At 52.4% G+C, this 15559-nt stretch overlaps 5 protein-coding genes across 5 annotated transcripts; 4 read left to right on the plus strand and 1 right to left on the minus strand.

Moving 5' to 3' along the window:
• Nucleotides 1-134: 134 nt before the first annotated feature.
• Nucleotides 135-1585, plus strand: PG985_004451 (uncharacterized protein; the record flags this gene model as incomplete). The annotated part of the gene is made up of 2 exons (XM_066824220.1): nucleotides 135-137; nucleotides 194-1585. The coding sequence occupies 2 exons, from the start codon at nucleotides 135-137 to the stop codon at nucleotides 1583-1585; spliced, it is 1395 nt and encodes a 464-aa protein (XP_066687380.1).
• Nucleotides 1586-2607: 1022 nt separating this feature from the next.
• Nucleotides 2608-3899, plus strand: PG985_004452 (uncharacterized protein; the record flags this gene model as incomplete). The annotated part of the gene is made up of 3 exons (XM_066824221.1): nucleotides 2608-3146; nucleotides 3249-3535; nucleotides 3574-3899. The coding sequence occupies 3 exons, from the start codon at nucleotides 2608-2610 to the stop codon at nucleotides 3897-3899; spliced, it is 1152 nt and encodes a 383-aa protein (XP_066687381.1).
• A 3511-nt stretch (nucleotides 3900-7410) lies between these two features.
• Nucleotides 7411-9259, plus strand: PG985_004453 (uncharacterized protein; the record flags this gene model as incomplete). The annotated part of the gene is made up of 6 exons (XM_066824222.1): nucleotides 7411-7472; nucleotides 7554-7831; nucleotides 7887-8125; nucleotides 8184-8486; nucleotides 8562-8812; nucleotides 8908-9259. 6 exons carry the CDS (start codon nucleotides 7411-7413, stop codon nucleotides 9257-9259), a joined length of 1485 nt encoding a protein of 494 aa, XP_066687382.1.
• Nucleotides 9260-9395: 136 nt separating this feature from the next.
• Nucleotides 9396-10337, minus strand: PG985_004454 (uncharacterized protein; the record flags this gene model as incomplete). The annotated part of the gene is made up of 1 exon (XM_066824223.1): nucleotides 9396-10337. One exon carries the CDS (start codon nucleotides 10335-10337, stop codon nucleotides 9396-9398), a length of 942 nt encoding a protein of 313 aa, XP_066687383.1.
• A 734-nt stretch (nucleotides 10338-11071) lies between these two features.
• Nucleotides 11072-11923, plus strand: PG985_004455 (uncharacterized protein; the record flags this gene model as incomplete). The annotated part of the gene is made up of 1 exon (XM_066824224.1): nucleotides 11072-11923. One exon carries the CDS (start codon nucleotides 11072-11074, stop codon nucleotides 11921-11923), a length of 852 nt encoding a protein of 283 aa, XP_066687384.1.
• Between the last annotated feature and the right edge of the window lie 3636 nt (nucleotides 11924-15559).

Genomic DNA, 15559 nt, shown 5'->3' on the forward strand with positions numbered 1-15559 from the left:
TGTCTGAGGCCGACCTGAGATATTTAGGTTCCGCCAAGCTGTAATCCATCGTCAGCACTTCATCCACTCACCACCAATATTCATCGCCAACTTGCGCAATTGAGCATGAGTACTACTGTCTCCCAGACTTCACCATGGTAAGACGCCTCATCGCCATGTAACCCAGCATCGACCTACTTGCTAATGATGTCAGAATTCGGCTTGGGAGGTTCGTGACCAGGCCGATCAGGCCGAGGACGACTACAACCATCCTCTTCGTATCAAGAACAAGGAGCTGGAAGATGAGAACCTCCAGCTGAAGCGCATCTTGCGCAAGAACGGCATCACTTGGCCCAACAAGTATGGCATACATCAGATTGTGTCTCGCAAGCGCACCCGGAGCTCAACCACAAACACGTCCATTCCCTACCTGCCAACTGAGATCATGCTGAAGATTCTTTCTTATGCGCTCACCAGCAGCTCCCCCATCATCGACCCTCTGGGCAAGACCAAGAAAGATCATCTTACCCCCGACGAGAAGAATCGGCCTAACCAGGTTGCCATTCATTTTCTCGCCACATGCAGAGCATACAATGAAGAGGGAAAGAAGATGTTTTGGACCCAGAACACCTTCACCTTCACCTCGGTCCAATCGGTCAAATTGTTTTCCGAGGTCGACGCCTCGTACCGATGCCTCGTGAAGCAGGCCAACATGCGCATCATCGCAAGATTCTACGATGATGAGGACCGGGCGCACCGCCTCCCGAGGGACCACCATTCACAGATTCACGGTCGGCCGAAACTCAGAGTCCAGAGAAGAGCCAGAGAGCCAACTCTGGCACGCCGAGGCTTCCGTTCATATGCCTGGTTCCAGCTTGTGGACTTCCTCGAGGCCCTGTTACCCCCTCACATTCCCGGCCACGACCACACTGTCCCACGGACCCGACTTCTGCCGAACCTTGAGGTCTTGCGCATTGATCTTGTCAATTTTGGGGACGACATGTTTCAGTATCCGCCGGCCCAGCTGCACGACGTTGCCTCTCATCAACTCGGATGTTCTCTCAATGAGCTGATCGTCACTGGCTTGCCGACGGATGATACTGGCACTCGGACTGGTACAGAGCTGTCGGGCCTTCTCAAGGATGATGGCTTGTTGATCAACCACGCACCAACTTTGGTGGCTCTGAAGCAGGGCGGTCTGCGTGTCCTGCAAGGAAACGAATCTCGTAAGAAGGTGGTTCGATCTATGCGGCCCGTCATGGGTGTACACCACCACCATCACGATGATCACCCCGATTACTTCGACGAGTTCCCCCCGGCACCTCCAGACGAGGGCGAGCCGCCTTATTCGCAGTACTTTTCTTGCCGTACCATCTGGAAGCGAGTCCCAGAGTGGATTGAGCGACCACAGAAGCGCCACTGGGTATTATTCGATCGGGTCAGCGGTTTGCCCTGGGATGAGGTTCAAGAAGAGGCCCTGATGTTTGACTTCCTCGATGATACAGATGAAGAGGAGGGCATGATGTGTGAGAACTGCGGCGAGGTTCACCCAGGAGCCATTCTTCCGGACGAGCTCATGGATGATTTATACGATGACGATATGTGATGCGTCAGCTAACGACACTGATGACTTTGATGAATGGACCAAAATGGGAATGGCGTTACATTATACCAGCTACTTGCTTTGAGCATTTGCACGGAAGCAGCCAGGCGTTCTGGAGGTGGGATATTGGCAGGCCGCACAGGGTTTGCGTGCCATAATTAAGATGCAAGTCCTACAGAGCTAGGAAGGAAGGATGTATGTATTTAGTCGCTTAATACACTGCATCGAATCACATATCATTTGCTCCCGCTTTCGATGGTTACTGACGCAGTGCCGAGATTACTAAGATGTGCGAGTAACAGGCTTAGGCCAGATACGGCTATGAAATGACTTGTGACCGTTTCTTTCTTACATCGGCCTTGATGAACGTGGTTGACAGTTCCCAACTGCCATGCGGCTATTTGGGCGGTACCCCCGCTGAACGGGCTGAAGCCTGAGATCAGATGCAGGGCTTCGCATGGTCGTCAGTCCCGCCCGCTTGCCGTACCACGACTCGTATCGATGCATGTCTGGATCAGGTGGCAGGCAAGAATTTTGTCTTGGGCTAATAATAACGCTTCTGCACCCGTTACTTTCCCACCAATGAGGTCGAGCATGGTCGTCCAATACATGCATACAGCCCCTCATCCAACGCTGGTGCAATGCGGTCCTCAAAGCGACTTCCGGGTAAATAGGGGGCTTTCGGAGGTAGAGTTGGACCGGTTAATTAAGGGCTCGATTGGCGATTGGGCCGCGACAAGCTATCGAATCCCACAATGTTGGACTGACGGTGGGATCTTGTGATCAGCGTCCCTGGAACGAGAAGGCGCCAAGTCGGCTCATTCGGTCATCACGTAATGGTTTCCATGCATCATTATAGGCAAGAACATGCGATGGCAAAACGAAAACACGCCTAAGTATGAGTTATATATAAGCAGTTGTCCCGTACAGTTCTAGTTGTGGAAACCTAGGCACTAGTAGCAAAGGGCAACACGAGTAAGGACACCAATCCATCTGTATGAACCCTGGTCTGTACCAACGACAATATGTTGCTCCCGCTGTCGAAAATCAGCGCATTTACCACGCTGCTCGGCGGCATCGTCAGCATCAGCGAGGCCAAGCCGTTGCCCCAACAGCCGGAGCCGTGGGGCTTCTTCACCAACAACACCATCTACCAGACGACGGGCCGCGAGTCCATCACGTACCCGCGCTACGCGGCGCTCGAGGACGGCACCATCCTGGCCACGGCCTCGCTGTCGGGCCAGGGCGGCCCGGGCTACTTCCCCATCTACGAGAGCACCGACGGCGGCGCCAGCTGGACGCACGTCTCCAACCTGACCGACACCGTCAACGGCTGGGGCCTGAGCGCCCAGCCGGCCCTCACGGAGCTGACCGAGGACATGGGCGACTACCCCGCGGGCACAATCCTGGGCTCTGGCAACAGCTGGAGCAATAATGGCACCCGGATCGACCTCTACGCCAGCACGGACCGGGCTCGCACTTGGGAGTTTGTCAGTCATATTGCTGAGGGGGGTCGGCCTAACACGACGAATGGGGCTGATCCAATCTGGGAACCATACCTCATGTAAGTTAGCCATATCATGCTACACGTTTATAGCATGTACGCTTCAATTATGAATCTTGGCATGGATATTGGTGCCGAGATCTTGTTGACGCGTGCGCACAGGGTCTACGACCACCAGCTCGTCTGCTACTACTCGGACCAGCGCGACCCACTGCACGGGCAGAAGCTGGCGCACCAGACCTCGCCGGATCTGACGACCTGGGGCCCCGTGGTCGACGACGTGGCGTACGACCTGTACGAGGCGCGCCCGGGCATGACGGTAGTGACCTATTTGCCGGAGCCCGTGGACCAGTGGATCCTGGTGCACGAGCGGCCCATCGGCAACTCGTCGTCGCACGGGTCGCACTACCCGGTCTACTACGTCATGGCGGACAGCCCGCTCGAGTTCGGTAAGGAGGTCGGCCGCCCGATCGTGATCAACAACCAGACAGCGCCCAACGCGAGCCCGTACGTCGTCTGGAGCCCCGCCGGCGGCACCCCTACGGCACCATCGTCGTGTCGGACGCGGACCGCCGCCAGGTCTACACGAACCGCTACGGCGGCGACCCGGACCGCTGGGAGGAGCACGGGACGCCCGCGGGCGCGGTCTACAGCCGGGCCATCCAGATCTTGGCGGGGTACCCGGATCACCTTATGATCTACGGGGGCGAGACGTTTGACGATATGGGACTGGGGTTGCATACGCCTTTCTCGGCAACGGTGGTCGATCTGAACGAGGTGCTGACGATGCCGGTCGATGGGTATGACGATTGAAATCGGGAAAGGAAGGTGCGAAGGTGTTGAGTTTTGGTTGAACTACATCTTCGAAGATCACGCAGATCTATGCCGAAAGGGTTCCATAATCAGTCAAACTCGGAGTTTATTGAAACTCCTGCCCTGACCACCTGCCATATTGGTTTTGAAATAGGACGAATACTTCGACATGTATTCAACACCCACTGTGCAATCCGGTTTCTCCTTTTGCACTGTGAACTATACAACCCCTTATTTTTGTCTCCCATCTGTTCGAGTTCTTATTCGACTTATTCAAGGTAAGCTGCTCTTGCGAGTCATGCTGATGCCAACGATACTTGATAAGAAGGTAAGAAAGAAGTAGTCCTGCAGCTCAGTCAGTTGTCACAGGAATCATAACTTTCTTACCCTATTTCAGGCACCCAACCCGTAAGTAATGCCAAAAACTCGATATAAAGTCATCTCCTTCAGCTAGATGTTTTCATTAAGTTTGTCTCAAAGTCAACTTGTTCAGCCACCAGCATCCAGCATGCGTATCGGATACAAAAAAGTCGAAGCTTACCCCGTCATCTTTTATTCTTGTAGACCGTCGATGTTGGGTACACAAAGTCTCTTCCTCTAACTGCCTATGTCTCCGCAGACAAACGAGACGCTAGCTCTGTGGTCCTATAAACTTGTATCTGCCGAGCTTGTGAAGTATGTGAGCCGAGGTTTCGAAAATATTGAGTTGAGTTACACGTAAGCGTAGGAATTAACCAGTATGTACGATCTTCTTTTTTCGATTATATCTCGACTAGGAGACGCCTAGTAAAAGGAACTTGAAAATCCCTGTCGCTGACCTGCATTCTAACCCCTCTTTTCCCTTCGGGATGTGACCAGATGATAGTTAACTAATTTCAAAGCATGACTACAGATCTGTATACGCAGCAGGGACAGGGGTTATACACACACAATTGCCGACCACCCGGTTCACGAAGTGGAACCATTAGTACTGTCTACTTATCTTACAAGCCGCATAGCTGAATATGTTTGTCCAATACATATCCTAGAAACTCATGCTTCCTTTTGCCAACCGTCTGAGGCTGTTGCTGCCTGGTCAGCACATCGAAGCTAGTATATATTTCTCGTTATGTGCCGCAACCCTGTAGGAACGGCTCATTCTCTACGATGCCCATGCCTCGCGACTGCTATTTGCTATCAACTGACAGGGGTAATTCTTTCTGTATCCGGCAAACCGTGAAAAGACATTTAGTGGATCGAAACCCCAGCTGTTATAGGATAACTAATAAACCGAACCATCAACTGGCCAATGACTAGAGTTCTACTATATTTAGCCGTCTCTGGCTTGTAGTATAATGAGAGAAGATTCAGGAAAACGACAATCTAAATACCACGAACTGTCGGTCTAGTCTCGTGACTCCTTCATTTCTTCCAGGGGGCTGCGCCTGGCGCTTCCTGTGACTAAGATCTGCAGAATACAACCCATCAAAGGAATCGCCCGAGGAAAAAGATAGAGTTGGAAAGGAGGTTGTAACATATTCTGTATTTGACGGTGCCGTGTTCCGGGAAGCACCTCAGCCGCACGGGGCGCATAACATACTCCATCAAGTGAGCTGTCAAGTCGAACAGGGCCTAGAACTAAACACCGAGTTAAGTCCATATGTCGGTTGGTATTGGTAGTTTTTTTGCTTCTGTTACACAGCCTAGTCTTGCTATAGGGCTGACTGTGTGCCCTTTTCTTTTTTATTTCAACTACCCAATGACTCAATACGTACCGTCAGCAATGGACTTGGGGATGGATGGTTGGCTGGCGGCGCACACTCCGAACTTGGGCAATGTGTAATCGCCTCGGCCCAACCTACTATGTTGAATACTACTACCGACGTCCCTCGGCCGCTGACATCCCGAGATAACACCGGCGTGGCTGACATTGCAGGTGAAATATGACAGTCGCTGCGGTGCATGCAGAGTGCCGAAATGCCGAGCCCTTGGTCTAGGGGGGCACCGAAAAGCAAAGGAAACACGAGATACAAGAAGGAGAGATGATACCTAAGCCGGGATGCCGGCAACCCCCGCTTTCAGGGCGAGCGGTTCTTGTTAGAGCGGGGCGGGTTACGTCGATCACTTAGCTCCAGTTACACTGCATCTTGGTCGTTGGGCCTAAGCATTTTTGCAGGGCTTGGCTGGAGGCTTGTTTGTTGCGCGTGGGGTTTCTGGAATGTACGCACGCACCTACCAGACCTACCTTTTGTCGACGGCCTCTATTTCCCGGGGGACCCATACGTGTATTGTTCTTTCCAGTCTGATATCTTCGTCATTGGCCTTGGTCGGGGCCCCTGGAGCCGTGGAATGGAGATTGACTCGCATTAGTGTGCGAAAAGCCTGGCATGGCGACGCCGGATTAGTAGTCACAGTCGCAGTGGTAACGGCCCTTCTCGAGTCAGATTTCCTGATATTAGCAGTCCTCATCGACCTTCCGATTTCTGATTAGTCAAGAAGCTTAGCCCTCTCTCTGGCTCGGGTAACCCCAAGTCCATCGCCCATGGGTCCCGATGCTAATGCGGGATTGCGGGCATCAATCAATCGAGGCGGAGAAAAGCAGGCAGCAGACCCAGCAGCGACATGGGAACTAACAGGAAGTGCCGCGTAACAATATCTCCACCAATGTCACCTTACAACACGGCACCTTCGCCGGGATATACTTGCTGCTTTCATAAGAAAAGCATCAGCATGGGGTTCGCCCGCTGCATCGTTTGCATACCGGTCGACGCAGTCAGTACCTGCGCTGTAGAGGCTGCTATTATCCACACCAGAGGCATGTACTGATAACCTGCGGTCCCAGATGCCCAAGAGCCATTGGTATACCGGTTCGAGGCAGCTGCGCACTACTTACGTCACTGTGAATGGTGGCACAATGCAAGCCGGTCGCCTACCTGTGTTGTGGGAAACGACCGGATCTGCGGCACATCGCCGTATCATCTCCGGCGCTTCAACCACGATTGCTTTCTTACGGGGTGGTCAGCCAGGCCAGGATCAGTCTGCAGCTGGTCATCTCATTTTGGGATATGCACGCTTGCATGGGATTAGTCAGGTTTTCCTTTTTGACAACACCACTCATGCGCTCCCAGGGAAGCCCAGGGAAGACGGTTGCAGTGCATATGCGGACTTCACTCGGCCATACCACGCCCCCTCCTCTTCTCCTCACGCTCGAGAACCATCAACCCATGGCGCAATGGGCGGGCGCCCTATGCAGCTAGGCGGGCACTACTGTGTTCGCCGCTCTGCACATGGCACGGCAGATACGCTACTGTAGGCACTCTGCACCATGGCTTGACATGGCCATGCCTCTCGGGTATAAATATCGACAAGTTCCTCGCCGGGAAAGATAGACTTTGGAAGCAGGAAGCACCACTCCAGTCCCAAGCAATCTCAGAGGCACAGCCAACGGCATATCAAGCCCTTCCTGGTCAATTCACTGCCAATCTTGCAGCTTTCGCTAGACTCAACGATCGTCCCATTCACATAACCGACAATGGTGCGATCTCTTGGAGCACTGGGCCTGCTGCCTCTCGTGCTGTCTCTACCAGCACCACAGTATGTTGCCAACCGCTAGGACTCGTTTTCAAGTCATAGATATCCCTCTCTATGTATTCCGCATTGCTAACCACATCCCAGGATGCACTATGGCGAGAACAGCGGCCCCGTCGGCGGTGTATCGCCTCCTATCCCTACTGTGACCGCCGCCAGTGGCTCACTGTACGGTGACGCGAAGCTCCTGGGAGGAAACGCAGAGAGGCCACCGGCGTCTGGAGGCGACTCAGCCAATGTCCCCAACCCGGAGCTTGTCAACGGACAAGAGGAGCCCGCTGATCTGGGTCTGTTCCTCGACTTCAACAGCGTCGATGTCCCGCAACCCATTCGTGGGTCCAAGGGCAACACCGATCCTGGCCCAAGTAAGTTATAATGCAAGATGCTCGGACAGACTCGTGTAACTGATACGCAACACAGGGACGTACGAATACGAGAAGTTGAACCCTGATCTTTTCGCACCTCCGGACTCAGACCAGGGCGACGTGCCGAACTCTATGTGGCCCATGGGCCTCAGCCACGTAAAGCAGGGAGTCGGTGAGCGCTCCGGCTGGTCTCGCCAGCAGAACCAGAAGGTGCTCCCCGTGGCAGACACGATGGCTGCTGTGGATATGCGACTGGCTCCTCACGCATACCGTGAGCTTCACTGGCACACTGCTGTAAGTTATTGCCTATCGATGATTTATCTGGCGCCTGACTAATCATCGGTCATAATAGGGTGAGTGGGCACTTATGCTGAAGGGCAGCGTGCGCGTGGCGGCGATCAACGAAGACGGACAGAGCTTCATCGACGACGTTACCGCTGGAGATGTGTGGTTCTTCCCGCCCGGTGTCCCGCACAGCATCCAGGCCCTCGATGAGGGCTGCGAGTTCCTGCTCGTGTTCGACGATGGCGAGTTCTCCGAGGATGAGACATTCCTCGCCAGCGAAGTCTTCATGCGCAACCCCAAGGCCGTCATGGCCAAGAACCTCCAGGTGGACGTCTCTGCCTTTAAGGACATTCCCAAGAAGGAGCTATTCGTAAGTCTCTCTCCATGGTCGGCCCCCCCACAACATGAGCGAAGAATGAAACTGACCAAGATGCGATGCGCACAGATCTTCAATGGAACGCCAGCACCCGCCGACATTGAGAAGCAGAACATCACCTCCAAGGCCGGTTCTCTTAGCGGCGGCCCTGGTAGCTACACCTACCACTGGTCGAAGCAGGAGCCCTTCACAACCGAGGGTGGTACCGTCAAGATTCTGGACCCGACCACCTTCCCTGTTGCGAGCATGTTCTCGTCCGCCCTCGTGACGCTGCAGCCGGGTGCCATGCGAGAGATCCACTGGCACTCCACCTCGGACGAGTATGTGTTCTCCTCCATCTTTTCCATTCGCCCCTTTTCTCGCTACCCACCAGAGATAAAAATGTAGCGACATGGAACTAACACTATTGAACTAGATGGAACTACTTCCTCCAGGGCTCTGCGCGCATTACCGTTTTCGCTGCCCCCTCGGCGGCGCGCACCTTCGACTACACTGCTGGCGACGTCGGCTACATCGAGGCGGCCAACTGCCACTACGTCGAGAACACGGGCGACGAGGATGTCATTTTCCTCGAGGTGCTGCAGGCGCCCAAGTTCACCGACATCTCGCTGTCGCAGTGGCTGGCCCTGACACCCAAGCAGGTCATCAAGGACACGCTCAACCTCACCGACGAGGTCATCGACGCCCAGCCCAAGGAGAAGTCCCTGATCAAGCCGGGCAACACGAACATGACGAGCCTGGACTTCACCGGCAAGAAGAGCTCTTAGAGAAAGGAAAGAGATACGGGAGTCTCGGAATAAACGACTATGGTAATGAGACACGTTTTGGAAAGAGGGCTATATTTGAGAAAACTTTACTTCATATTCATGGTCCTTGGATCAAATTAATATAAATCCTAATTACTTACTCAAAAACAAGGCTCAGATAATTTGACGTTGGTGTGTGTGCCTGCCCACACTCATCGGTCTTTCCTCGTCTTTTCCTTCGTCGTCTACTCGACTTTCCGACCTCTGGGCCCTGAAACTCGAGTAGGACGCCCTGCTCATGCGCATCCCACGCGGCAATCATGACAGCCACAGCCAAGATGGCATCGGTCCCTGCATTATGGTACCACAGAGGTACATGAGTAATCCCCAAATTGATGGCGATAGTGGCCAAGGTAGGGATGTTGTGCTTATCGACTTCCTTCTGCATTCGTTCCTCGATGGCTTCTTCGCCCGTGTATTTTGTCGCGTCTCTCGCCAGATCTTGCGCGTTGACCCACCCATCCAGGAGCCCCGTGGTCGCCGCGGCGGGAAACAGGGCGGCCATGGCGTGCAGGTCTATTCCCATGTCGAAGCCCACCAACACCAGATATTTTTTGCCGCTCTGCCGCCTCCACGCCGAGAGGAGCTCGCACACGTGCGCCTCCACGTCGGCGGCGGGCATACAAAGGTTCTGTGTGGCCCAAATGCACCTGCGACGGCGGTCTTTCGGGTCCCTCTGGCCCTCCCCCTCCGTCTGGATGTCGATAAAGCAGACCTCGGAGCGGAGATTGTGCTTCAAGCTCGAGGGGCGCTGTCCTCGCAGGAGGTCCGCGGCGATGGGCGTGCTGGGCATCTCGGGTAGGTAGACCAGACCTACCTGCTTCACGCTGCCTTTTGTATGGGCGCAGTTGCCTTCGACGTCGAGGCCGACAAAGGCGCAGTCGGATGCGTATTCACGAAGCAGGGTGCAGTTCCAGATCTTGTTGTGGATGAATCTGTTCCCGCAGGCGGATTGGTATAATGGGGTGCGCCGTAATAAGGACCCTGATTTATGGGGCCACTCCGATGGTTTGCTGAGAAAAGGAGATTGGATTTGCATTGTCGTGGAGGTATCCATGTTGCTAGTCTTTGACTTATCTCTCTCTCTTTCAAGTGGGTTTTAGAAGGAAAGCCAGAGCTATGGACAGGCGATCGATTAAGGAATAGACGATATGCCTTGACGAAATGGGTCTTATATGTTCTAGCTCGAAGCGCCTAAGAGGGGTGCCTGAAGCTTTCTCCATTTGACATTATCTCGGATTATATAACAGTTTGGGTGGATCCGGCTGATACCCCTGAGCTCCTACAACATCAAGGTTTAGTCTTCTCAGGGGCGCAATGAACCCTATTAAACCTTACATATATATTTATTGAAATATTGGTACAATATCGGGGATCCCGTATTCATGAGGGTTATATTGACCACGCTCAATGAACACTCCGGGCTTGACAAAACGATAGGAATTAATAGACGGGTATGTTCGATAACTAGATACTTGACATCGAAGCAGCTGGAGGGTCTTATACTTAGAAATCTCTAAGACGGATCCTAGGAATACAGTTTAACTTGAACAAAAAATCGACAGGGTATGAAAGGAAACTATAACATATTCATCGGAGAAAGCCCCATGGGCCCGACAGTAAACAGGCCTCGGGTCCGTAATGTTTTTTTCAATCCTCAATCTACCGATATTTTCTGGCTATTCAGGTTATTCCTTGGTCAAATCGCAGGAGCTTTGTACTCAGCACTTCCGTCAACTCACTGCATCAGACATTCAGGAAACATCTTCCAACATGGGTCCTTCCAGCACAACTTCTTTGCACATCCAATGCCCTTCTGGACTGAACCCCCATGAGTGGCCCCTGAAATCGAGCGCAAGGGTACGGAAAATGCCATTTCACAAGACACCAGAGGGTCGAAGGATGGTGAGCAACAAAATCTGGAGCTGCGCTACTCTCCAAGAACACATCGAAGATTGCGCCTTTGTCGGATTCGATGTCGAGGGTGACTACCGGGATCCCACTCAAGTCGGTCTTTCATATCTCCCGGAGCTTCCCCCCACGCCCATCAAGCCTGGGATACTGCATGGACGTCTGGAGTTCCTCAACGATGCATTATGTTCAGAGCTCTGGTCACTTAACATCAAGCCCAGAGAGGAGGTTGCCCCGTGGCATACGCCATGTCCGTTTGCTACCCATGAAGCCAGCATTCATTTCACTCATGTGGAAAGACTTTTGGTCGAGCTCTTGTCATCTTGGAAAGCCCAAAGTGGCAAGAAACACTTGGTACTCGTGGGCTTCGGCACAGGTGCGGATCTCACCGTACTCATAGATCAATGGCCAACAGCTGCGCTGCTATTTGACGGTTGGCTTGATACCCAAGACTTGGCTCGGGGAACCAGGGCTCCCATGGATGTTCACCGAGGAAGCTTCCCGTCGATGTGGAAAATGTCTCTGAGTCTGGGCATCAAGGAACTCACCATGGGCGTGTCGCATAATGCGGGAGCTGACGCCTTGATGGCCATGGCCCTCATGATTGCTGCATGGGATGCATTCACACGAGGCAAGGAGCTCGACATACCACCCCCCAATGGCAAACGACGACGACGACGACGCGTAACAAGCTACTCTACCGAAAGCTCTTGATCAGTCGACGATCACTCATTCTATTCCCAACAATAATGTCAACCCCAACACACTTTTCCTGTTCGACCTATGCTGCCATCGATCTTGACATGTGGCAGTTGGAGAATGCCAGGAGGTTTTTGGCTGATACTGGCCAACATTTGATTTGGTTGAGCAAGTTCAGATATGAGGCCGGTCGGAGGATGCGCATTCCGGGGCCAAGGCGGTTCAGAGACCAACATCGGATATGGTTGAAGCTAGTGGCCCCCGAAAAGCGGGAGGATAAAGTAAAAGGGTGATTCAGTATCCACAGTAGAGATGCTCGGTGTAATTCATGTTATGACCTCTGTTGACTCTCCTTTCCCATAAGCCAATGAAGGCTTCTGCATACACAGAGATCCCCTTTTTGAAAATTGCATATGGGTTGAATCTCTGGTTGATGCTGGTTCGACCTCGTGAGTCAAAGCTCGCCCCTTCCCTAAACAGACATCTGTTGTCCCGCCTCCTACTCTTTGCACCCCCTTTCCGCCCCCACAACTTACATATGCTACCCAACATCGTGCCTTCCCTCTCGATACATATCATGACACCACCACCCCTCAATGACGTACCACCAATTCAAATAAACTCTGTACTTCATGCCGTACAGCACGTTTATTGGAAACTTACATACCTCCCAGAAACCAGCTTGAGCCAAGACTGGACAGTGTGGCAGGGCGCTGGTCAGCCAAGTATGCATATATATGCGGACGGCCATGGTGTTTTAATCGGTGGTGACTCGAAGCTCAGCTCATTGGTTTGCAGCTCCAAATCTCTCGGGGCGCAGGTGGACAGCCACCTTGAGAGCATTGGTGTTTGAATTGCATCTATGAGCATACTACTTGAAGTCGACCCAAGATCTAGCTTATTATTAAATGCCTTGCATTCGAAAACACTATCTCGGACTACACAGATGCTATATTTGCCCTCGACACTTCATGTTCCGTATTAGTGTTTCCATTCTGTAGGACGATGTGGGCGAGCCGCAGCTCTGGGTGTCTACAGGTTTCCGCCTACCTAAGAGGATACGTCCAACCCACTATGCTACACTGTGAACAGTTTTCTAGGCTAGGAGATACAACAACGGACCCGTTCACGAGTTCAATGCTCACTTCCTCTCCGCGCATGTTGGGTCTTAAATCTCATTCGGTGCTCTGTCAGCCCAGCGGTGTTGGAGGTCTTTGCCGTCGCCTGGGCAGGGTATCCCAGGATTGTTTCTAGAACTAAAACGTAGCGTTCCATTGCGTATTGCTTTGATATCGCGTCACCCAAGGTCTTCGTCTGCTTGGATGTCGACTCTCGCATGGGCTGCTACACTCTTTTCACGTCCGTACTTCTGCTTTGCCCGCCCCAACCCACATCAGATCCCGTACCTTCCTGCTCTTGATTATTACACAGGACATGACGTACCTACCAGCTCGACGGCATGAACATGGAAGCACGCACCATAACCATATGGTCTAAAGTAAACAAAGCAATACCATATCAATTAGCCCCTTTGGCCAAGTGGTCTAACTTGTTTCCCTCAATTCATAAGGAATCATCGAGATCAGGACAGGTTGATGCAGCCTAAAGCTAACAGAGGTCACAGTTTCAAATGCTCAGTTTTCAAGATAATTATCTACTTTTTTTTTTAGTTCTTTTTATCTTTGCGTTGCTCACTCGACTCCGCTCACGTCTGCGCTGTGGCCGTCACACGGCTCGTTTCAACCTGAGATTGCCACGTCTTGTCCTGCTCAGCAAACAAAAGGCGATCCAGGCTATATTTCAATGCACACAGCCCGCAGCCAGATCACGGCGCACGCAAACCACATACCTGCTCTACATGCACGATATGTCACGGATAAACCAGCCTACCTTCGCTTGCGCGCCGACCAGTGCTAGCTTTACATGTGATTTGCGACAGCTGAGACCAACGGCACTTGCGATCGCTGAATATGGTTCAATGGGCGACTGCTTCCTTCTGTTTTGATGCACATTTCTGCGCGTCAGGCCTGGCGATCGATGTATTCCATCCTATCCTCCGACTCATAAGTTGTGTTGCCAACTACATGATTTGACAGCTCCATTGGCGCAGACAGGGCAAATATATTGCTTAGCACAGTCAGAGATAAGTAGTCCCCTGGTATATAAAGCAATCAGTATCTAGTTAGCGTGGTGGAAAGATAGCTGCAGATTGGTCGGATGCCTTCAACACCTACTGCCAACCCGATAAATTATTCCGCCAGCCCATGCCGCGAGGGAGTTGTTTTCATGCAAAGCAGCCCAGCAAAATTACATTTGGTATCAAGAGAACGTGACTCGATCGGATTGTCATTGCACATTTTACGACTGGATTTCTACTCCCGGGCTGTTCCACCATGGCCGTTGGGGCTCGACGAGCCTCAATTACCCCTGCAAGCCATGCCAGAAAGGGGAGAAAGGGGGTCTTGACGAATGGCATATCTACAGCCCTAGACATATTTCGACTACTGGACATGCCCAATTATCTTCCGGTCCTGATAAAGATCTAGTCCCATACCCCGAAAGAGGACAACGCCGTTTGTAAGACAATAATGACTGGATTTACCTATGCTGTGGCCTGTGGCGCGCATAAGTGCGGAGCGCAGGCCGCCCTCTATCTTCCGAGGGAATTCGGTAACCACCCGCATGCTACTATTGCCACGGCGCATCGATAGTCAACCCTTTGACTGGCATCCCTATGCAGTCTGATGACCATCTGATTACATCGGATGACACGATGAACCGTTTCAACATTTTTTACACTTTCTATTCACAAGTCCGGGACGGCTAGCCTCTTACAGATCAACTCCGGGTAACAATTGGACGGGCGTAGTTCCCTTATTCAGCACCCCTGTGCAGTAGTGCTGATGTTAACTGTGGGGAGCATACGCAGGTGCGTTATAAGTCTAATCCTCAGTTCATCCGACTTGTCAAGCTGAACTAGATGGGCTGACTGCAGGTGCACAAACTGGCATCTGAGTTACAGATCTGATATGTTTGCCCACGGGATCCTCGACCGGTATTGGTCGAATTTTGGAGATTGTTTGAAATTTTGAGGGTGTCCTTGGCGATTAGGCATGATCCAAGCGGTGAGAGTGATCCCATGGCTTTCGGGGATGAGTAAGTGAAGTGGATGTGATCTTCACAGGGGTATCGGTTTGCTTACTAAGACGCTATAACACCCTCGTACGGGGGAGAAAAAAGAAGGAGGGGACACGTGCCATCATGCGTTCGTTCCCCTCTACCGTAGAACGTGTTTGCATGTATTATGGAGAGCGTGATTCGAGTCTTTGAATATGGAGATTCCTCTAGGAGCTGGAGTAAGTCGTGGGATATAACGATGTTCCAAAATAGCAGCAGCTAAAAAAACGGCTCGCCGTATAGTCGTGCATGAAATAAGATTGCGGGAACCGGTCCGCCCGTAAGCGTCGCTGGATTCGGTATCGTTACTAAGCTCACCGCAGCTAGCGCCTCGCACTTTTACAGTAGCAGCAGAATGGATGACGCCCGAACAAGGGGTATGCGTCCCGACCATGTGGGACCACCTAGGACAAATCGATCATCTCATCGGGCGAGATGGGATCCTCAGCTGAGTGAGGACATCCTTGCATTCAC

This window comes from Apiospora marii (genome assembly GCF_038362585.1).
Source record: "Apiospora marii strain CBS 49790 chromosome Unknown utg000003l_segment0_segment0, whole genome shotgun sequence".
Lineage (NCBI taxonomy): Eukaryota > Fungi > Ascomycota > Sordariomycetes > Amphisphaeriales > Apiosporaceae > Apiospora > Apiospora marii.